Source organism: Staurois parvus, unplaced genomic scaffold, assembly GCF_062004578.1.
Source record: "Staurois parvus isolate SC_StPar_1 unplaced genomic scaffold, SC_StPar_1.0 ptg000422l, whole genome shotgun sequence".
Lineage (NCBI taxonomy): Eukaryota > Metazoa > Chordata > Amphibia > Anura > Ranidae > Staurois > Staurois parvus.
The window spans coordinates 4392913-4415871 of record NW_028318218.1 but is presented as its reverse complement, the minus strand read 5'-3'; the positions used below and the strand labels follow the sequence as shown (position 1 = coordinate 4415871).

The 22959-nt window shown below is 42.4% G+C and overlaps 1 protein-coding gene across 3 annotated transcripts in view; it reads right to left on the bottom strand.

Annotated features, from left to right (window-relative positions):
* Window positions 1–22959, bottom strand: part of DYNC2H1 (dynein cytoplasmic 2 heavy chain 1) — a 597118-nt gene that overhangs the window by 370566 nt on the left and 203593 nt on the right. For all 3 annotated transcript variants that reach the window (XM_089687276.1, XM_089687277.1, XM_089687278.1), the window contains exons 54-59: window positions 20576–20730; window positions 18080–18217; window positions 15179–15292; window positions 12397–12557; window positions 6341–6464; window positions 4920–5041 (exon numbers count right to left, since the gene is read on the bottom strand). In XM_089687276.1, the coding sequence (XP_089543402.1) occupies window positions 4920–5041; window positions 6341–6464; window positions 12397–12557; window positions 15179–15292; window positions 18080–18217; window positions 20576–20730 (814 nt within the window). The remainder of the gene's footprint in view (window positions 1–4919; window positions 5042–6340; window positions 6465–12396; window positions 12558–15178; window positions 15293–18079; window positions 18218–20575; window positions 20731–22959) is intronic.

Here is a 22959-nt window from a genome sequence, read left to right as displayed (position 1 = left end):
TACTTTCTCTATCTCCTCATCCTCCAATGCCTACCCTTCCAAATGTCACACTATTACCAGCCGTAACCTCCGCAACCTTAACCCTGCCTCCCTCCAATCCGCAGTTGATCAACTCCATGACCGCATCCTCCCCCTGTCCTGCCCCGACTTGGCTATGACCGCCTACAACAATGCGCTGTCAACAGCCCTTGACTCACTAGCGCCTTTAACCACACGCAACATCAGACCCCGACCGCTCCAGCCCTGGCAGACTGATCACACCAAAACCCTCAAACGACACAGTCGTGCCCTGGAGCGACTATGGCGCAAAACCAAATCCCAACAAGCCTTCACCCGATACAAATCTGCCTTCCACACCTACACCTCCTCCCTCCATACTGCCAAACAAGCCTACTTCCTGACCCTCATCAAGGCCCTCTCCTCCAATCCTCGCCGACTCTTCTCCGCCTTCAACTCTCTACTCTCGCCACCCCCACCTCCACCCAGCACCTCACTCACTGCCCTTGAGATTGCCAATCACTTCAAAAACAAGATTGACAAAATTCGCAAGGACATTGCCGCAACTCACACGCCGTCTCAACCCGTCCCCTCTCACACAGCTACCCCCTCATCCCCCCTCCCCCTCGACATAACCCACAGGGACTTCGTCGCTGCTCAAACTCCCTCCAACCCCCTTCCCCCTCACTCAGCTACCCCCTCTACACCCCTCTCCCACGGCCCCACCACTGCTCTAACCTCCTCTCCCACCCCACCCTACATTCCTCATACTGAAGCTCCCCCAACACTCCGCACCTTTGACCTTACTACCATCGAAGAAGTCTCCAGGATCCTCTCTGATGCCCACCTCACCACCTGCCCCCTTGACCCTATCCCCACACAACTCCTACGACCTCCCTCCCCCTCCATCCTACGCTCCCTCACCCACATCTTCAATCTCTCCCTCTCCTCCGGCACTTTCCCTTCCCCTCTGAAACATGCACACATCACCCCCATACTTAAAAAGCCCTCCCTGGACCCCAATGACCCGAACAACCTCAGACCCATCTCCCTGCTCCCATTTACATCTAAACTCCTTGAGCGCCTAGTCTACGCCCGCCTATGCTCTCACCTCAACGACAACAACCTCCTCGATCCCCTACAGTCCGGCTTCCGTCCCCTACACTCCACCGAAACTGCCTTACTCAAACTCTCCAACGACCTGCTAACCGCCAAAGCTAATGGCCACTATTCAGTGCTCCTACTCCTTGACCTCTCTGCGGCCTTTGACACAGTCGACCACCCCCTCCTCCTCAAAAAACTACACTCCCTCGGCCTCAGAGATTCTGCTCTCTCCTGGCTCTCATCCTACCTGTCACAACGCTCTTTCAGCGTTACCTATAATGCCACCACCTCCCTCTCACTCCCCCTCTCTGCTGGGGTCCCTCAAGGCTCTGTCCTCGGGCCCCTTCTCTTCTCCATCTACACCTCCTCCCTTGGCCGACTCATACACTCTCACGGCTTCAACTACCACCTCTATGCCGACGACACACAAATCTATCTCTCAACCCCCCACCTCACCCCCTCGGTCTCCGCCCGAATCACACACCTGTTGAGCGACATATCAGACTGGATGTCGCTCCACTTCCTTAAACTGAACCTCTCCAAAACCGAGTTTCTTGTCTTCCCTCCAGCCCGGACACCACCCCCCATTGACTTCTCCATCATGTCCAACAACGCCACCATCAAACCCGCCCCGCAGGCCAGAGTACTTGGTGTTATTTTGGACTCCAACCTATCCTTCCAGCCCCAAGTCCACTCTTTAACAAACTCGTGCAGACTCCACCTCCGCAACATCGCCAAAATCCGCACGTTCCTAACTCCAGAAACCACTAAACAGCTCATCCACTCCCTCATCATATCGCGACTCGACTACTGCAACTCCCTCCTCACTGGCCTGCCTCGCCGCTGGCTATCCCCGCTTCAGTCCATCCTGAATACGGCTGCCAGACTCATTCACCTTTCCAACCGCTCCGTTTCCGCCACCCCCCTCTGCCAATCCCTCCACTGGCTTCCGATTGCGCAACGGATCAAATTCAAAATCCTAACGCTGACATACAAAGCTGTCCACCATACTGCCCCGAACTACATCACTGACCTAATATCCAAGTACCGCCCAGCACGCACACTCCGCTCCTCACAAGACCTCCTTCTCTCTAGTTCCCTGGTCTCCTCCTCCCATGCCCGCCTCCAGGACTTCTCCAGGGTGTCACCCATCCTCTGGAACTCCCTGCCCCAACCCATCAGATTATCACCTACTCTCCTCTCCTTTAGGCGCACCCTGAAAACCCATCTCTTCAGGGAAGCCTACCCCGCCCCCTTCTAACTTGCCGACCTCCTCCACTCTTCCTACCACTCCATCCCCCACAGCTATCTCCTCCTGTGCCACCATCCCCTCCCTCCTAGATTGTAAGCTTGAAAGAGCAGGGCCCTCGATCCCCTCATGTTTTGCATTGTATTGGTATTGTTCTGTCACATGTTCTGTCCCCTTTGTAATGTACAGCGCTGAGCGAACTATTGGCGCTTTATAAATACTGTATAATAATAATAATAATAATAATAATACACAGCCTTGACAAGTATCCAGTAAAATTCTATTCTATGATTCTCTGTTACAATTTATCATATATAAGGAGGAATATTATGAATAAAGATTAGACTGTTCTTTGGAAGCTGGTGTGCATGTGTGGATTTCTTTCTTGCAGAGAACAGTCTCTTGGGCCCAACGGGGGGGCCAAAACCTACCAGTGGTCATTAGAGGCACAAATCCCTTTCAGTTTATAGCAGACACAGCCAAAATAATATAAAACACTATAGCCAATTAGCACTTGTCTTTTTTTTTTAGGGCTGTTACTTGCATGCAATATACAAACACCACATCTGTGATAGGATAGCAACAAGATATGAAAACAATTTAGTCCTGGTGAGGAGTCTCATATGCAAATATAAAGCTTTTTTATGGTATTTTATCCGAGGTTTTGGATCTTTTTTTTGGCCTTCTCAGCATAACCTGTCTAGTTAGAATGTGTAGCTGATTCCCAGATCACACAGTTACCAAAAAAGGTATGGAGAAGATCATGTTGTTCATATAAATCTAGCCTTATACTAAAAATATTGAGTACAAATGATTAGATTTGTCAATGTGCCAGTGAAATATATCAACTAATTATTAGGTAGGAATGCTTCTTCATTTGCCATGGTTATCCTTTTTTAAGATATATCATGTAATCTACCCTTAGCCATAACTGGGGACTTTCAAAAAACAAAGATTCTAATCCATACAATCAAGACTTCATTGCAGTCACTTTTACAGTAAGTTTCATCAGACAAGATTGTACTGGGATCACTTCATATATTCACTATGAAAAATTTTACACCATGTGAGTGCCTACAGGGCCAGTGCTTGACTATTTTGCGCCCTAAGCAAGTCCAGCTACTTGTGCCCCCCCAAAAAACAATACATAAAAAAAAAAACTTCCCCTGTAGTTCTACTTTACCTCTCCAAGCACACATCCTCTTTCCCTCAAATTTTCTACCCTAGCACGCATCCTCTTCCTCAAATCCCCCCTGCTAGCATAAATCCCCCTAATCCCGCTTCCTAGCACAAATCCCCTTAAATGACTCTTCCTAGCACAAATCCCTCTAAATTACTCTTCCCAGGACAAGTCCTTCCTCCCCACCCAAATCCCCCTCCTAGCATAACTCCTCCCAATCCCCCCTCCTAGCACAATTCACCCCCTCTCAACCCCCATTCCTAACACATATCCCCCCACCCAATCCCGCTCTCCTAGCACAAATTCCCTCACAATCCCCCATCCTAGCACAACCCCCTCCCCACCCTTCTCCATTCCCGCTCTCCTAGCACAAATTCCCCCACAATCTCCCCTCCTAGCACAACCCCCTCCAATGCCCTTCTCCTAACACAAATCCCCCTCAACCCCCTCCCAATACAAATCCTCCCTCCTAGCACCAATCCTCTTCCTACAATCCCCTCACCTAGGACAAACTCCCTCAAATACCTCCTCTAGCTAAAACTCCTCGAAATTACCTTTCCCAGCATAAAATCTTCCCACCTTACCAAAATCCCTCCCTTTTAGTACAAATCCCCCGCAAACCTCCCTCCTACTCCTAGCACATATCCCCCATTCTTTCTCCTAGTACAAATTCCCAAACCCCAATCATCCTCATTACCTTTCCCAGCACAAACAGCCCCCAAGAACAAACCTCTCATCTCAGCACAAATGACTGTTACCCCTCCCCCCTCCTTTAGGCCCCCCTGAACTTACAGGAGGGAAACCAGGTGGAGGTGAGAGTTGTTCTGTGCTCTCACTCCTGTCTGTAGAGCGATCCTCCATATTGCAGATGGCACAGGATTGCTCTTGGATCAGGCTGTACACAGTTTGATTACCCTGCCCCTATCTCTTCCAATGACTGCTCATCTCTCGGCAGCTGAGAAACAAATACTGAACATGCTAATGTAAGAGTGATCCTGCGTCATCTGCTTTATGGAGGATCACTCCACTGACAGGAGAAGAGAGCACAGCCCCCCCATCCCAGCTCTCTCGTGTTAGTTCTCCTTTGCAGGCTTCACTACTCTAGACTGCTCTCCCAGCCATGAGTGCGGGGATGGGGAAAGACACTCAGCGGCCCTGAAGGGGGGCACAACTAAAATCTTGGGAGGGTGTAGCCAACATCCCCCTAGATCTGGCCATGGCGAAGAGTAGGGGAACCAGCAGGAGTGGCTGCGCCCTAGGCGGCTACCTAGTTCACCCAGCGGTAATGCTGGCCCTGCCTGCAGATCAAGATGGGATATTCTCAAACTATAATATGCAGTCTTTTTGGGCATGACTGGAAGGTTGTATTAGATTGTAAATAATACATACGATTGCAGCACAGCTTGCTCCTTTTCCAGAGGTTGGATCTTCTCCAGCACATAGGAATACTTTACATTGGCCTTCACCCAGGCAGCAAGAGGTGCTGCAGCAGCACTGGCTCTTTTGGCATTCTGTAGATTGAATGTGAGACACAGATTAGTCAACTTGATCATGAACATCTCATATAAGCTTTAATGCGTTCATTTAATCTATAAATACATTTTTATTTGTTTTTAAATATACAGATTTCATTAAAATAAAACTTGGCAACCCCGTAAAAGGAGGGTCCTTATTCAGGAACTGCCTGTAATAGGGTGACCATGCTCTTTCCCCGTCTCCCAGATGAGATCTGGCATTGCCATACTGTCACATGTGCTTCCAATAGAGAATACAAGTGGACATTTCAACTCACATATACTTTTGTCACCGTCAGGAAAGCCCACCCTGAGAAATGCCAGGTAGCAATCCCTGGAGAACATGTAGGCAAGAAGTGTATGAAGTTAGGCTACAGGTAATCACAGCATTGAGATGCAATGAAGGAAGTAAGAAGTGAAAATAAAAAATGTCAATGGACTCAAGTACACTGGGGGAATCAAAGCTGCTGTGACACTTTTCTGGCTTTAAAGCTTATTGTTAACATACTGCGCTAAATTAATTAAAGCATTTGCAACATTTTTGGTTCAGACAGTGACTTGTGCACCAAATTCAGGTAGTTCTACAATGAGCCACTTTTACATTGTGTTGCATTGAATGTGCCACTTTTACATTGTGTCTCATTGAATGCTCCAAATGAGAAAGTGGAGCTAATTAAGACCAACTCTCTTTTGGCGTACAGAGAGAAAAACGGCTCAGACTGATTTTGCTGACTTGTCTCCCATGCATACTAAAAGTGGCGCAGCATGAGCCAAATTCACTTACATGTTCTAGACAGATACATGAATTTGTCACATTCTTTACAACTTTCAGAATGCATGAGACACACTTTTGCAAATTCTGCCTGCACCAGTCTTGAATTCTACAGTAGTGACTGTGCTTTAGAAAAGCAAACATCATTTCCTTTTGGATAAATCTACTTTAGGAATGATTTGTGCCCTTGTTATATTTAGTGTAATGTTACTAGTTTGATAATCCAGCTGCTGTCACACCCAGCCTCAGTTCTCACACTCTGAATGCAAACTGCCAAAGCAGGAAGAAACAGTATACCTGGTGGTCAATAAGAGATTGTCCTACTATAAAATTATTAGGTAGGTACCACAAGCCTTTGTACAAGCGCAGTCATTGCCAGGGTACACAGGGGCTTTAGATGACAGCAGACTAAATGTATAACAATACATTTCAGACGTGAAACAAATCTAAAAGTAAAAAGAACGTATATAAAGAACTTATAACCCTATATACTTACAGGGTCCTATAAATATGGAGCAAAGTACCTTGGCCTCAAAAGATGTATTATTCCTCTCAAGGAGTTCCTCCACACTTTCACGTATTTCTTTTGAGATGTTTCTAGCATCGAATGTCACAATCTCTTCCCGTACACCTCTTTTGGCAAGAAAGCTATAGAAGAAATGCACCAAATGACATAAAAGCGTGCTTTCAGATAGGTGTTATATAGGCATGCATTTGAAATAAATGTATTTAAAGGATAAATACAAAACATTTTTTTATAATTTTTAAATTTTTAAAAAAAATGTAAAAAAAAATAAACACATTTTTTACAGAAAAAATTTGTTTTTATTACTTTTTTTCACAGGAGCCTGAAATGCATTGCATCTGTGGATCACAGGTGCAATGGCAAGCTCTTGCAGACTCTTCCTCTAGCTCATTGCCTGTATTGATATACAGGCTTTCAGTTGGTAAGCTGGAGGAAGTGTCAATGGACTAAGAGCTCAGTGATCACAATGCTTGTGTTCCATTGAGAACTACAAGTCTTTCTACCATGGGGGCATATGCAACTTGTAGTTCATAAATCTATGTGAATGCACGATGAGCTGTACTGGCAGAGACCCACACAGCAACACCTATTTCAAAAGTAACATCTGATGCTCATGCTTTCCTTTCTTAAAATTTAAAAGAAAACATTTTGTCAGCACATACACTTTAACCACTTGCCCTCCTGAGGATTTACCCCCCTCCCCCCCCCCCCTCCTGACCAGGCCATTTTTTGCGTTACGGCGCTGTATTATTTTAACTGAGAATTGCGCGGTCATGCAACACTTCACCCAGATGAAATTTACATCCTTTTTTCCCCACAAAATGGCTTTCTCTTGGTGGCACTTGATCGCCTGTGCGTTTTTATTTTTTGCTCTATAAAAAAAAAAGACCAACAAGCTTGAGAAAAAAAACAATATTTTTGTCTTTTTGCGATTAAACATGTCCAGTAAAAAAATTCTAAAAATCAAATTTCAGCATAAATTTACACCAAAGTGTACTCTGCTACATTTCTTTGCTAAAACAAATTCCCAATACGTGCAAATTAATTGGTTTACGTGAAAATTATAGCATTTACAAATGGCGGTATACATACTGGGATTTTTATTTTTACTAATAATGGCGGCGATCAGCGACTTATAACAGGACTGTGGCGGACATTCTGACACTGGGGGGAACTGACTTGGTGTCACTGACATCCCCAGTGAAACCAATACAGTGATCAGTGCTAAAAAAAAAAAAAAAGCACTGACACTGTACTAATGGTACTGGGCAGGAAGGGGTTAACATAAGGGGCGATCAAAGGGTTAACTGTGTGCAGCGAGTGTTTTACTAGGGGGCTGTGTCAGTGTGCTTCACTGTAATCACTCTGCTCTGGATGGCTGTGCTGTGCCCGAGCTGACAGGGAGGAGAACTGTTAGTAAACAAAACAGCTCTCCTCCCTGTCGGAGATCTTTAGAAAATACTGGGCGCCGGCGAGTAATTACCGGTCAGGACCCAGTGATTGACAGTCGCGCGCCCCCTATCCAGAATTGCAAAATCACATATATATGCATGATTTTGTGCACCCGTGCCGCCCTGTAGCAGTATTTCTGCTATAGAGCAGATGGGGAGTGGTTAAATTGTTTTTGTGCCCATTATTTTACCTACAGGGTGGAGGGTGGTTGTCTGTGTAGCAAACTAGCTCATCAGAGCTGGAAGCGGAGTTCCCCTGTTCCTTGCTGTATTTGAGGTCTTCCTCGAATCATTCCTCACATCCCCCCCTTGCATTCCTGTGAGGCAGACTTTATCTCCTGGCAGATGATGTGGAACAACCGGGCTAAGACATGAGAAGTGGAGCCAGCCCGTCTGCGGAGGTGTCACTTTGGTCACCCACAGCTATGTAAGCCCACACATTATCAAATTGACCGGAGAACTGAACATTCCTCAGGTCAACCGTATGTTCATATCATGGGACATGAGCTGACAGTTTCAGTTTAAAATCTCCCAATGACCACTCCCAAAAGGTGTAGTCAGAGCCCCCCTCCCCTTTGAGAGGGACTTTCAAGAGAGTTAGAGCTTGTCACACTCACTCACACACACTCAGAGAAGTCTCCATAACATCGTAACAAAAGGAGACTAGGAGTCACACTTCTCTACCAGAATCTGCTTAAAACCAGGCAAGGCAAGTAACTTACCCTGTAATTCCCTCGCTATTCTATGTTTGCTGTGTCTTTATATACATATATATATATATTTTTGTGACATCTCCTTGTAAATATTTTATCGCACCTGTTTTGACCCTGTTAGGAATAAATCTTTCTTTCTGAAAGTGTTAAACTGTTTCTAAGCGCTTACTTGCAATTCACGAATCCCTGCCTTTGAAGAGACGCTACTGTTTGTTATATCTCTGTATAGTAGGTCCGCGGGCCATGCTATATAGATCAATATTTCAATCATTATAGTGTATATTTAAAAACGGGAGTTTCCCAGTCTCCAACAAAAGTGGTGGTGGCAGTAGAGGGTTAGTGGCGTAATTAACCCGACCCAGTAACAAGCGCATTCAGGCTGCAGGCACAGATTGTAGACAATTAGCTGGACAATCGCTGTGTAGGGTGCAGCTGAGTGTGGCCTTGTTACGCGCGTCACACCACGGTTTTAGATCGGCTGGTCCTTTGGTCACGAGTTTGGTGAGAAGGTCTGGGGTCTGACGCCGTGGGCGTGAGGTATTACTGTTAGTCGCAGCTGTGCGATTGTCGCCCTGTTGGTGGTGGCGACCGCGGGTCGTGACAGTCTGGGCTGGCAAAGTTGACACAATTAGATTTTCCCAGTAAATTTGAATATTCCTCTGCGGTAAGCCAGCCGCCAGATGCTTCCCTTCTTCACTGGCCACAAAAATCTAATTTTGTGTCCCTCACAACATGTTTTACTTATTTTGCTTTGCTCCCATCCAGATACATTCCCCAAAGAAAGCAGAGAGAATGAGTCTGTTTAGGAGTCCCCACTCATCTAGACTGGCTTCTACTCCTCAAAATATTTAGATATTTGCATAACTCCCAGGACCCAAAACACTGCTTGCATCATGCATGAGGGTCCTGAGAGCAGGAACCAGGGAATTATTATTATTAGTACACAGGATTTATATAGCACCAACAGTTTGCTCAGAGCTTTACAATATGAAGGGAGACAATACAGCAATGATACAATTCAATACAAGAGGGTTAGGATGGCCCTGCTTCTTGAAGCTTACAATCTAAGAGGGAGGGGCTGGTGTGGTGGTACAAAAGGTAATAACTGTGGGGGGATGAACCTGATAGGAGAAATAGAAGCTTCAGTAATTAGCTGAAGGCAGGATAGGCTTCCCTGAAGAGGGAGGTTTTCAGAGATTGCCTAAACATGGGCGATAATCGGATACATTGGGGTAGAAGATGGGGGAGGCTCTGGAGAAGTCCTGGAGATGAGCATGGGAGGAGGAGACAAGGGAGATAGAGAGCAGGAGGTCATGGGAGGAGCAGAGAGGATAGTTTGTGTGATATTTGAAGACAAGATTGGTGATGTAATTTGGGGCAGAGTTACAAATGGCTTTCTATGTTATTGTTAATGTTTTGAATTTTATTCGCTGGGTAATGGAAAGCCAGTGGAGGGATTGGCAGAGAGGGATGGCAGGTATAGAACAGTTGGTAAGGTGGATGAGTCTGGCAGCAGCATTCATGATAGACTGAAGAGGGGATAGCCTGCGATAAGGTAGGCCAATGAGGAGGGAGTTACAATAGTCAAGGCGAGAGATGACAAGGGAGTGAATACGTTTCTTAGTGGTTTCAGTGGTAAAACAGGGTCATATCTTGGAGATGTTCTGGAGGTGAAGTCTACAAGATTTGGACAGCGATTGGATTTGGAGCTGAAAGGACAGATGGGAGACCAGTATTACACCTAGTACCCTGGCATGAGGGGAGGGACTGATGGTTGTATTATTGATCTTGATGGAGAAGTCAGGGGAGGGGGCATGGGCTGGAGGGAATAGTATGAGCTCCGTTTTAGAAATATTTAGCTTGAGGAAGTAGAGTGACATCCATGCTGATAAGTCACTTAGTAGGTTAAAAATGCGAGAGGAGACTGAAGGGGTGAGGTGAGGAGTAGAAAGATAGATTTGTGTATCACCAGCATAGAGATGGCACTTGAAGCCATCAGAGTTTATCAAGTGCCCAAGGGAGGAGGCGTAGATGGAGAAGAGAAGGGGTCCAAAGACAGAACCTTGAGGGACCCCTACAGAAAGAGGAAGTGGAACAGAGGAGACAGAGTTACAATTAACACTGAAGGAGCGCTGCGATAGGTAGGAGGAGAACCAGCAGAGAGCAGGATCTCAGAGGCCAAGAGAGATGAGTTTTTTGTGGAGGAGGGGATGCTCAACAGTATTAAAAGCCACAGAGAAGTCAAGTAGTAAGAGTACAGAGTAGTGGCCATGGGTTTTAGCAATTAGTAAATCATTAGTGAGTTTTAGAAGGGCAATTTCAGTGAAGTGTAGTGTGCGAAAGCCAGACTGTAAAGGGTAAAGAAGGTTGTTGTCAGTGAGGTTGGTGGGGTCCAGTGAGAGCTTTTTAAGTATGGGAGTGATCTGTGCATGCTTTATAGGGGTGGGGAAGGTGCCTGTAGAGAGGGAGAGATTGAAGATGTGAGTGAGGGAGCAAAGGATAGCAGAAGAGGGTGACCATAGTAGTTGTGAAGGAACAGATCTAGAGAGCAGGTGGTGGGATGGGCTTCTGAGAAAACTTTAGTAACCTCTTCGGTAGTAGCAAGGTCAAAAGAGGAAAGTGTTGAGGGAGGTTTAGTATAAGGTATGCTAAGTGGGATAGATGTCTGTGTAGTAGAGATGCCCCTACGAATTGCATCAATCTTGTTTTTGAAATGATTGGCAATCTCGTAAGCAGCATGGAGGGAGAAATTGTATTTTAAGAAAGCAGATTTATATAGGGTGAATGCTTGCTGGGATTTGGTTTTACGCCACAATCACTCCAGTGCACGACTATGTCTCTTAAGATTTCTGGGGCGTTGTCAGTCTGCCATGGTTATAATAATTGGGGCCTGATACTTCGTGTAGTTAGAGGAGCAAGTGAGTCTAGTGTGGATGAAAGTGAACTGTTGTAGACAGCAGTGGCCAGGTCAGGGCAGGACAGGGGAGAGATTCTGTCATAGAGGTGCTCAGCTGCAGAGTAAAAAAGAGAAAGGTTAAAGTTGTGAACGGTTCTGCGGGAAATTGCTGCTTGGAGGGATAGGTGTTTGAAGATGAGGATACTGTAAAGGTAATGAGATTGTGAACAGAGAGAGGAAAGGGGGTGTTTGTGAGGTTGTAGGGAGTGCAAAGATAGGAGAAAACAAGGTCTAATGTATTCCTATCAGAGTGAGTGGAGGACTGTATCCATTGTGTTAAGGCAAAAATGAGGTTAGGTTAAAGAGTTGGGATGTAGCCGGGTAGTTCACATTAATGGGGATGTTAGAATCTCCAAGAATGATAGTGGGTATTTCAGAGGAGAGAAAGTAGGGTATCCAGGCAGAGAAGTCATTAAGAAAGGGTGACACCGGTCCAGGAGGACGATATATCACTGCAATCCTCAGAGAAATGGGAGAAAACAGCCGAATGCAGTGGGTCTCAAAAGAAGAAACAGGGAAAGCAAAACATAAGAAGAATTACCATCAGCTTAAATGTAACTTGCATGCTGTATGTTAGGTGCATGTTCAGTCATTATGCGGCAAGCTGATGAATCATCTCTTAGCACTGAACATACCTCAGACATGACATGTAGCTTCTGACCAGTTAGTTACAGTTATCTATGCAGTCACTGTGCCTCAACCTGGTCATTCATCTGTCAACGTTGAATGCAACTTAAATGCTGCAGCAAACATCTTCCTATGTTTCTGTGTGTAGTCTATTAAATACAGTCACCTTTGAAGTAACTTACTAGCAAACAAGCCACGCTTTATCTATACTCCAGACAGCATATAAATGTACCAACAAAAACTACAATGCCTTTTACAGATAATAACATCAGCCACAAAGTTGTAATACAAGAATACATAACATTACCTTTTCATGCTAAACCAAGAAGTATCAAAAATGCCCATGAGTCTTAGCACACCTTCGAGAATGTCTCTGATAATATCAGGTGGCATACGTAAGGAACGGATCTCAGACAAAGATTCCGGTTTAATGTTCCCGACTGCCTGCTTGGCTTCCTCGACCAGAGGCTGTAAAAAAACAGCAATCATGGTGTCAGCTTGTGTGAACAGTTTTGACTTTTCTTAACCTTGTTAACACAAAGGAACCCTTGAAATAATTTTCATGTCTCAGGGAAGCCCTTCTAAATGATTACATCTCTAGCTTACAGCACATTTGCATGGTCAGTAAGTTGTAAATATAATAGCACATAAAAGAAAAAAGAATGTAGTGTATCTAGCATATTTGACACCCGGAGCAGATTTAACACTACCCTGCTCTATAAGAAAAAAATTGTTTCAGTAAAAATCATGAAATGGGACAGATAATAATAATGTTCAGAAAAGAAATAACAGTGAAAATGTTAGTGCCCTTTACATTGGTGGTCAGTGGAAAAGTGCCTTTATATTGGTAGTCGGTGTAGTAGTCCCATACATTAGTGGCCAATGAAAGAAGAATCCTTTATATTAATGGTCAGTGGGAGAAGAACACTCTTACATGGTTTACCAGTGGGAAAGCACAGCTGCAAAAAATATAATTTTTATTATCAGTGGTTACTGGGAGGTAGAGAATCTTCACTGCTCGAGGAAGCCCTAGCAATCTCTGCATCTGCCCATCAACACAGGCCCTAACTCTTTAGCAAGTCACAAGGTGAAAGGTTGCAGCAAGGGCTGTTCTGGGTCCAGAGGAGGACTGGTGGGCATTTCCCCCCTTGGCCATTACAATTAAGGTGCATTGAACAGGTAACCCTAAGTGAAAATACTTCCTTTGCTGCTTTGCGATGTCACATGACTGAATGCTGAGAGCCCATAAAGAAGCGGATGCTGGAGGATGTGAAAGAAGGGGGAAACACAATTTGTTAAAGTGGTTGTAAACCCTCTCCTATACCCAGTGAAGTGACTGGCCTCAGGTGATACAGAGAGATGAAACAAATTCAACCACATAAGTTGTACATGTTTATCTGCACTCTTCTCTTCAACCATTCAAAGTGATGTATTGAAATACTTGTCTGAGATTTCAAAAAACAGGGGGTAGAGAGCTAAAGTTACACTCTGCAGAGCTCAGTGAGGAGAGCTCTAAGAACTGATTGGTGGGGAGAGACACACACCTCTCCGCACAGCAACAGAGCTGAGGCTGTCAATCTGCTGGAGGTCCCTCCCCTGTAACCATTTTTTTCTTCTGTCATGAAAACCTGTCAGAAGTCATTCATGCAGATAACAGAGGAACAAAGCAGCAGACAGAAATGTCACTTAGCGCTCTTGATTAAGACAACTACACTACAGAGGGATATGCTTTGTTCAAATTTAATGTCTGAGGTTTACAACTTTTTTAACTACTTCAGTAGTGGGCACTTTTACCCCCTTCCTACCCAGGCCAATTTTCAGCTTGCAGCGCTGTTGCACTTTAAATGACAATTAAGCGGTCATGCAACACTGTACCCACATGAATTTTTTAGCATTTTTTTCACACAAATAGAGCTTTCTTTTGGTGGTATTTAATCACCACTGAGTTTTTTTTTTTTTTTTTGCTAAATAAAACAAAATACACCTGAAACTTTTGAAAAAATGCACTTCTCTTTGTTTCGGTTATAAAATTTTGCAAATAAATACCATTTCTTCATAAATTTAGGTCAAAATGTATTCTGCTACATTTCGTTGGTGAAAATGATAATAATAATTGAATTTGTATTTTTTTTTCAAATGTTTCTATTATTTTTATTACCTTTTTCCTTTTTTTACTATTTTATTTTTCAGCACACTGTGACCAAAGCAACTACTCTGGGCTAGTGAACAGGATTTTTTTTTTCTTTAACACATTACGATTGCGAATACCAATGTATTTCATTGTTACTGAATGAAACTGATTCATTCCGTCTTTTGGTGTGATTAGCTGTGATTGGGCAAAGCTGATGATACAGATGGGCTGTGATTGGCCCTGTCTGTATCATGTGACTGCCTTGACCAATCACAGCTAACAACATAATTGTATACAATGGATGGCATGACAGGAAGCCATCCATTGTATACAATTGACATGTGATTTGCTGCTATTGGTTAAAGCGGTTACATGACACTGGCAACGGGTCGGTGTAGTGATATGCCATTGGCTGTGTCCCGTGGACACAGCCGGTGACAGATCGCGCTGCTGTGCGGCCCTGCGGCCGCGTCAGCTGCTCATTTTGACAGGATGTCATATAACGCCCAGTCATAACGAGAGTGTCCCACCCGGCCATCAATCTGCTATACGCTGGGCGGGAAGGTTTTAACATACATTAAGAAGCACTGAGTTTAGGCAGCCTGTGCATTTTAATGCGCTGGCCATGCATATCAGATGGTACATATTCGTGAGTTGTGGTACCCTGAAGTGCTTGTGCATTGGGGTTAGCTAACAAGGGGGGAGGTGGTACCACTCAAAATTTCCTGCAATGTACATTTCTAAATGGGGCCATATACCTTCTGGCTGTCCTAGGACCAGCTGGATATTGTTAAGGATAAACTCAAGTCCTCAGCTAAACTCAGCCTACTGTCCCATGACCACAGCTAAAATCAGCAGATAGAAACTTTGAAATAATGTGCATATCCCTGTACATATCTCTTCTAAATATCCGTTTTGTGCATTATATTGCTTCATAAGTTAGATCTTATCTTGTTACCTGAACGTCTTTTAGTTCATCATCAATTTGTCTTTGCCTCTCCTCAATCTTGGCAGACTCCTCTGCTATTTTATGTTTTATTTTCTCCATTTCATTTTTTTGATCACTGGCGTTCTGGAAGATAAAAAGAACATATTGCTAAGTACTTCACTCACAACAAGCGCACAAAGAGCAGATGTCTGCCACGACTGTTTTTCTGAATCGCCTCGCTTCCAGGCATGCCATTGCCTCAAAACATGAGCTGTTTGAGAAATAAACTCATCTGATAGAACATTTGTAGTTACATTTACAGGAATTTGTGAAAATATTATTCCCTATTATCTCATGCCTGGTGACTAACCCCTGGTTCACATATATGGGGCCGTACGGGCCACGTTTTGCAAAGGCATGAGAGCCCACTCATTTCAATGGACTCCCATGCTCCGTGACACGCAGGGAAGAAGTCCAAGCACTTCTTCTGAAAACACAGCCCGCACAGGAACCTTGTTTCCCAGTACAGTTGCGTTTTTCAGTGCGGGTGGCGTGCTATTAGAATTAATGGTACCCTCCCGCAGGTCCGCATTCCTCTGTGCGGGTGGTGCGGCTGCACGGATTTTCGTGCAGATTCGAAGCTGCACCACCCGAACATATTAATACTGAATTTGTGGGGGGGGGGGGGGGGGCCATGATAAAAAATACTAAAATTCAAAAAATAGGTGTAGCGCTCTCTAACCAAACAGTGACTGAAATCCCCAACAGGGAATATTGATGTGGTTAATAGTGAAAACACAACCAACTTAAAGTGTTCCAATCCTGGATACATAAACACAAGTGAATAAGCTCAATACAACGTATTGATATATAGTAAAAAAATCACACGTGATCCCAACACTGGGGGATAAATCCTGCAAAAAAAGTGACAAAAAAGTGCTCTGTGTCCAAACACTCACATCATATAATGAATATATAAATGAATATATAAACCCCTATAAAAATATATGATTGATCCAGTAATGAACCAGTAACAATATTGTGAATAGAAAACATATAAATCTTCTGTAAAATATATAAACGCAAATCCATCTGACAATACATGACACCAGTGTCCACAAAAAAAAATGTAAAAACATGCAGGTGATTCTTGTGCGTTGCAGCCTCTGGTGATGAATCCTCACACAGCTAGATTGGCTCCTTACCGTGAACCTAAAAGGGCCTACAAGCCTTTTGGATCACTCCTGGATCCTCTCAGATCAAATCGTCTCCTCCAAACAATTTCACAACAAAAAATACTAGATGCCTCCAGTTGGGCTGTGTAATGAAAACTGAAGCTGTTGCCCATAAACTCCAATCAGTTGTCAGCTTTCAAAATAAACATGCAATCTGATTGCTGTTATCAAATGCTTCTCTTATGCTCCTGGCTTTCTACATGGTGTTCCTGAAATATCAGAATATTTCCTAACAAAGCAATGTTAAACAGTGATGACACCTACAAGAATGCACATTTTTCATCTACACCTTCTTAACTGGTATCAGTTCTTTCTAAACAATCCTTTATACTTTTAAAACAATAAAACACCATTGTCTTTGTGTAACTGTTGTTTCAGTAAAATTTTATACTAGAATATTAAGTTTACTCTAAACAATCAAAGTAATCAATAGAACAAATTCTCTGTATGCAACTTAGGCTTCCATTCTACTTTCAACAAAGTATATCTGTATTATAAGGTATACAACTTTTAAACACCAAAAAGAATGACACCTAAAGCGCACAAGGGTGTCAGGGATTGCTAAGACCACATCAAAGCTTACCAGTCCTTAGATGTGGTAGTTGCATTATTTTTATTTTTCCAAGCTTTTTTTTTTTTCTTTAGCAAGAATACATGGAATTTTGGAAATGGCTTCAGTTAGGCTACAGGCCTGATTGTTATAGCATGTTCTTCTTCAGGTCCTTTAACCTTGCAGAGGGTTAATAAACAAGATTGCATGCATGTGTTATAGGTGAAGCTTGTGGGAATAGGTATGAGGAACGCTAAAGGTGCGTACATACAGATGGAAATTCACCCAGTTCCGTAGGTCCTGGCTGAATTTCGATGTGTGTTGCGTTCCCTATTTGATAAACGTTTCCACGCTGGAAAACGTTTATCGAACTACGGCAGCAGCCAATGAACAGTATATTCTGACATCGGAGAGTCCCGCAACTAGTTGACATAGCTACAATTTGAGCATGTCTTCTCGATGTTGGATGTCTAGAAGGTTACATAGGTGGGTTTGGTCCATATAAATGAATATGTCAAATGTTTATCAGGCTGTTTGCATAAACAAAATGGTATAAATTTATAAATGAAATGTTAAAAATCTACCAACTCCTTTTTACTGTTGAATTGCTACATATATACACTCAAATAACTTGAATTACATTTTTCACCACATCAGACAGTGGTCTACAACATCCTTTTTTCCATATCATAATGGGAGGTGCTCTGTAGTTCACAAAGAGAACTAGTAACAGTGCTAAGAGTCAGCAGAGGCAAACAGCATAGGAAGTTATCAGCTCACTAAATTTTTCAAAGGATCAACAGATATTGTTTGCACATATCTAACAGATTAACAGATATAGCAAAATGTTTTCAATTGTGTATTTAACAGAGCAAAAGGAACCCAATAAGAGAAACTCACTGTTGGAGTTCTTTAAAAGTTTGAAAAATTTGGTCTGGCTAACTCAAAGTATTTTTTTTGTAAAAACTTTATTTATCTATTGCTTTTTATGCAGGTTTTATTTGAAGGCCAAACAAAAAGGCAGATTCGATAGGTTTGATATTTGATAATGTTATACAGTTTAATTAGCAGGAAGATATTTCTACTCTCCCATCCATATTTATACAAAGTCCCTATGGGGCTGCAGATCACATATTCTGTCATTACCTGCATAGAGGTGGTGATCTCCTGGAGCGCAGAGTCAGCCTCAGCCTGTTTGCTTTTTAACAATAAGCTTTGTTCTCCAGCTTTCCTCTTCAGCTCATCTACCAGAGACTTGGCTTCATTCAGCTTTGATACACCAGCCTACACAAACAAAGCGTCACATCAGAAAATCAGGATAATGTACAGACAGTCCCTCTTCCTTGGGCAACAATGAGAGATTCATAGGAAGATGTAAGACCCAGATGTATCCCAACATTTATTGTGAGCCCCTACATAATAAGGGTCCTGGCAGCTATTTACCAGCGCCTTCTCTCTGTATCAGTTCAACAAACTGACAGACAACCAGTATGATGAGAGCTTGGTTTTACTTATTACATTGCTATCTTGACTAATTAAGTTGGCTTTATAATAACCTATTAGCATTCCACAGTTAAAATCCGGTCTGTTTAACATTGCTAATTCAACTGTCAATATGAATGTCTATGACTGAAAAAACAGAAAACAATTCAAATATCGTCAACATGTGTGAATGTTACATTAGGCCTACTTTACTAAGTGATAAAGAGACGTGCTCCAGTGCTGCAGCCTTCATCAGTCTCTTTGGCGATCAACACTTCCAGGAATGTTGAATATCTATGTCCACCCTCACCACGTACCATAGTTTTAGCCTCCAACACCTATGTCACTACAGGAGTCAGCTATGACATAGGGGCAAAGGGGTCAGGGGCTGGAACTACGGGGTGCAGCGGGATAGGGGGTACAGGCATCTGAAAATTCCAGAAGTGTCAAGTGTCAAAGACTGTAACAGAGGCTACAAGAGGCTGCTGGAAGCACAAGTATGGCACATCTTCTCTTGCAGGTTAATGGTTGGATTGTGATGGATAAATGCAGTGAAATAAGCCTGTGGTCAATTAAAATGTTGTTTAATGGGGAAAGAGCCTCACTATTTTTCAAATTTACCTGCACAAATGGATGTCAAAGATCACTGCACAACAGCTCATGCTGATACTGAACATGTGATCTACACATGTACAGTAAGTTGCAGACACAGTTTCACTCAAACGCTGCCCCATCACCTCCTCAGTTGCCTCCCAGGAAGAAGGGAAGAGACCCTGAGTAAGCTCTAAGCCAATCTTGCTGTAGAATTTAGTGTATAGGGCTATGGGCTCTCTTCACAGCCTAATGTGACAGCACTTGTGTCTGACAAAAATTGGCCATTAGGCATCCACATTATAATGCACATCAAAATACATGTTATAGCACATTATGGCAATTAACTGTATATGTATGTTGCAGTGCACTGCTATTGTAAATTGAATCACAAAGCACTTATACAGTATGCTGCAGTGTTACTGTGCCTGTGTTTTAAAATGCATGGCATTTAGATGTGTTGATAGCCTATTCAAAATGAGCTGCCACAACCCCATAAAATGCATTTGCTGAAGCTCATTGTGTTGTAAACTGGCCCTTAGGAGAGTAAGTCACTCATGCAACAATACTCAGAAGTACCAGGTGTTAATTTTTGCCCCTATGGCTTAAACAGTGTGGTGGGACAGCGAGTACATGCAAATGTGGGGCAAAGCACAGGTTCACTTTAAGTAAATTAAAAAATCCAATGATGACACCATGGTACCAAGATGGTAATGATATCAATTGGATTTTGTAAGATTCATTAAAAACACAATAAGTTAGATTCACAAAAGTAGAACACATGGTATTTAAATTTTTTTTTTTTTTCACAATAAAACATTAATTTTCACCAGGCATCCAGATCAGTCAGTTTACAAAGAAGATCACTAAAATTGTTGTTTCGTAAAGAGACACTACCACCGTGCCCATGCAAGGCAAATGGACAGTGACTCTGCAAAAGTCACCCCCATATATGCACCTTGCCAACACTTCCTCACAGCTTCCTTCTGGGGCCACATAAAAGTGCTTGAGCCTAATGACTATTAGACAAGAATAATGTCACAAGTGAAGAGGTCATGTGCTCCTCCATACCACTAAGTGCCAAATATTGTCACCATCTGCAGAGTAATGCTAACAATGTGAGTATTAGAATGTCGTTTAAAATACAGCTAGCTTTGAGGTAGCAGGAAAATAGTGCTTCATGTCACAAAATAATAAAATAATAAGAAAATAAGGTCTTTGACAGTAACTGTACATGTCTAACTCATTCAAAAAATAATTCTATCTTTACTATAATGTTTTAGAAGTGAACATTTTTAGGTGAACACAGACATCATCCCATCCTAGTGAGGTAAAGGAGACGTACAGCCAAAGCTTGTTTGGATGCACTTCTCCTGTGGATCACAGGAGACAGTCACCAGCTCTCAGCTCATAGAGCACTGAGAAATGAGCAATCAGCGGTTCTTTGATCGTTCAGTTCTCAGAATTAGAGACAGCGGGGGACAGACGCATCCACCTAGGCAAGTGTGATTTCTTTAAAAGAAAAAAAAAACCTTAAGTGCCCTTTTAAGCCTAATCTTTTTTACGTACCTGTAAGTGTTGTTGTTTTTTGGTTAGCTCTGTCCTTTTGCTCTCAAAAAGTGCCTCATAAACCTGAAGGAAAGTCATGTATCGTCTTGGAGTGGCACCGTGTGCTTTGCAAGACTCGTGGATCATCAGAAAGGAGTTATAAAAGTCGGCATCACCTTTGAAAGCATAACAGGAAAAGTAAAGATTGAATGAATTAAAGAGGTCTTTTATTTTAACACCATTTTCTCAATTAGGGTCCACACACAATCGCTTAAAAAAACACTGCTCCTAGAGAAGTTTAGCATTTTGCCTGTAGAAGCAACTAATGTTATCCATATATATGTCCATGAACATTAGGTCATTTAGAGGCATATTTTAAGCTCAGCAGTTAGAGGCAGAAAAAACCTCTGTCATTTTTTAGAACAGTTTTTTGGCAGAGAAACACTCCTAAATGCTCATACAAAAAACACTCAAAATTAGCATTTTTTTTCTACCAAGAGCACTGGCGTTCTTTTAAGCGAGTGTACATGGACCCTTAAAACTTAAAGCAGACAGGTTTTGTAGGATCCATGTATTCTTGTTATTACTTACTGTAATTAAGCACTGTCCTTCCAAATTACTTATGTTATTCCTGCATATACACTGACAAAGTGTTTCACTGTATCGTTCGTTCAAGCACAAGAGACTCCATTTTGGTTGCAATGTCCATTTCGTTCACAGACTGAAGTTTTCTAGAATGTTCTCACTCTCTCTCTCTCTCTCTCCTCCTCCCTTCTCAAGGTTTTAGTTTCACAACTTTTAGATACTTCTTATATTGGGTATAAAGTAGGATGTAGCAAATACATTTTAAAACAGATGCTTTGACAATTATCCAGTGCCGTCTCTTCCTGCTTTTTAAGTGTACTCTGACATTGCATATTTAGTTTAGTTTTCAGTATCTCAACCAGAAAAATCCATAACGGTTTTCGGCAGGCCCGGAGCCAGGAGTGGACAGACTCAAATAGAAAGAACTGTAATATGACCAGGACCTTCAAGAACACAGACAACTAAGTGCCTTGTGTATGCGCACAAGGGTATAGGCACAAGTAAAGAAGAGAAAAGACTGGCCAGTCATTATAGGCATTAAATTAAGGGAATAAAGGGTAAGAGAAAATGCCCAACTCAAGAGGAGCATTAAAGAATATAGGAACCAAAGGTACAGTTTCCACCTATACTAAGCCTCAAGATAAATTAGTAGAATAGACAAAATGGACTTTTGATGTAGAAGCATTGAGAACTTTTCTGCACGATTTTGGTCCCTTACTGTTCAGTGAAGGAACATGCAGAATAGCTTGCAGATGGGAGGTGGCTAGAGACAGAAATAGGCCTGAATTAATAGTAAGGTCTATCCAAATAGGTGAGGATCAACCTAACTGGGACACAGACGTGTATAGAGCAAGCACATTTGGGGTAATTGTTGTTCACACTGAGCCACATGGCTAAGAATTTCCATTTGGAGCATGATATTGCATGCTTATGAGTGGAGAACTTGAAATGATCATGGACAAATTTTGAAGTATAATTGGAGCACAGAGTCACTTTATGGTTTATTATTGTTCATGCACACAGGAGCACAAAGACACTTTATGATTTATAAAATAGATATTCATTTGATTGTATGAAGCACAGAGACACTTGATTGATTGATTGATTATTATTTGTTTAGTATAAGAATTGATTTAATAAGAAGTGTTGCACTGCTATTTGTTGATTGTTTTAGACTGTGCTTTAGTGATTTCACAGGAATGTTTAGCAGCTTCTAACACATAATTATGATAATATTTTCAATTTTCAGTTGGATTGTTTTAATAGCGCAAGGGTATTTATTGATATGTAATAAACTTAGGCTTCTTAAATTGACAGGACTAATCTTTGTACCACATAAACACATAGCCAGTCTGTGGGAGCCAGAATTATTGGTGGTTTGTAGGGGATCAAATACTTATTTTACTCACTGAATTGCAACTCAATTTATCACATTTGTATCATGTTTTTTTTTCAGGATTTTCGGTTGATATTCGGTCTCTGTCATTTAAAATACACCTATCATACAAATTGTAGACCCTTCATTTCTTTGTAAGTGGGCAAATTTACTAAATCTGCAGGGGATCAAAAAATTATTTTCATGTGTGTGTATAAACAAATATATATACAATTGTGTCCAAAATAATAGCAATCAGACACCACTAACCTGAACAATCACTGTTTTTGGTAGAAATGATATTTCTACATGGCAAATAATTTACTAGCAGGTGTAGTAGAGTAATAGAAATCCAACAGACCCAACAGTCATGACATGCATGCTGCTGATTCTGTGTAATTGAATCACTAATTGAAAGGGGCATGTTCAAAATAATAGCAGTGTG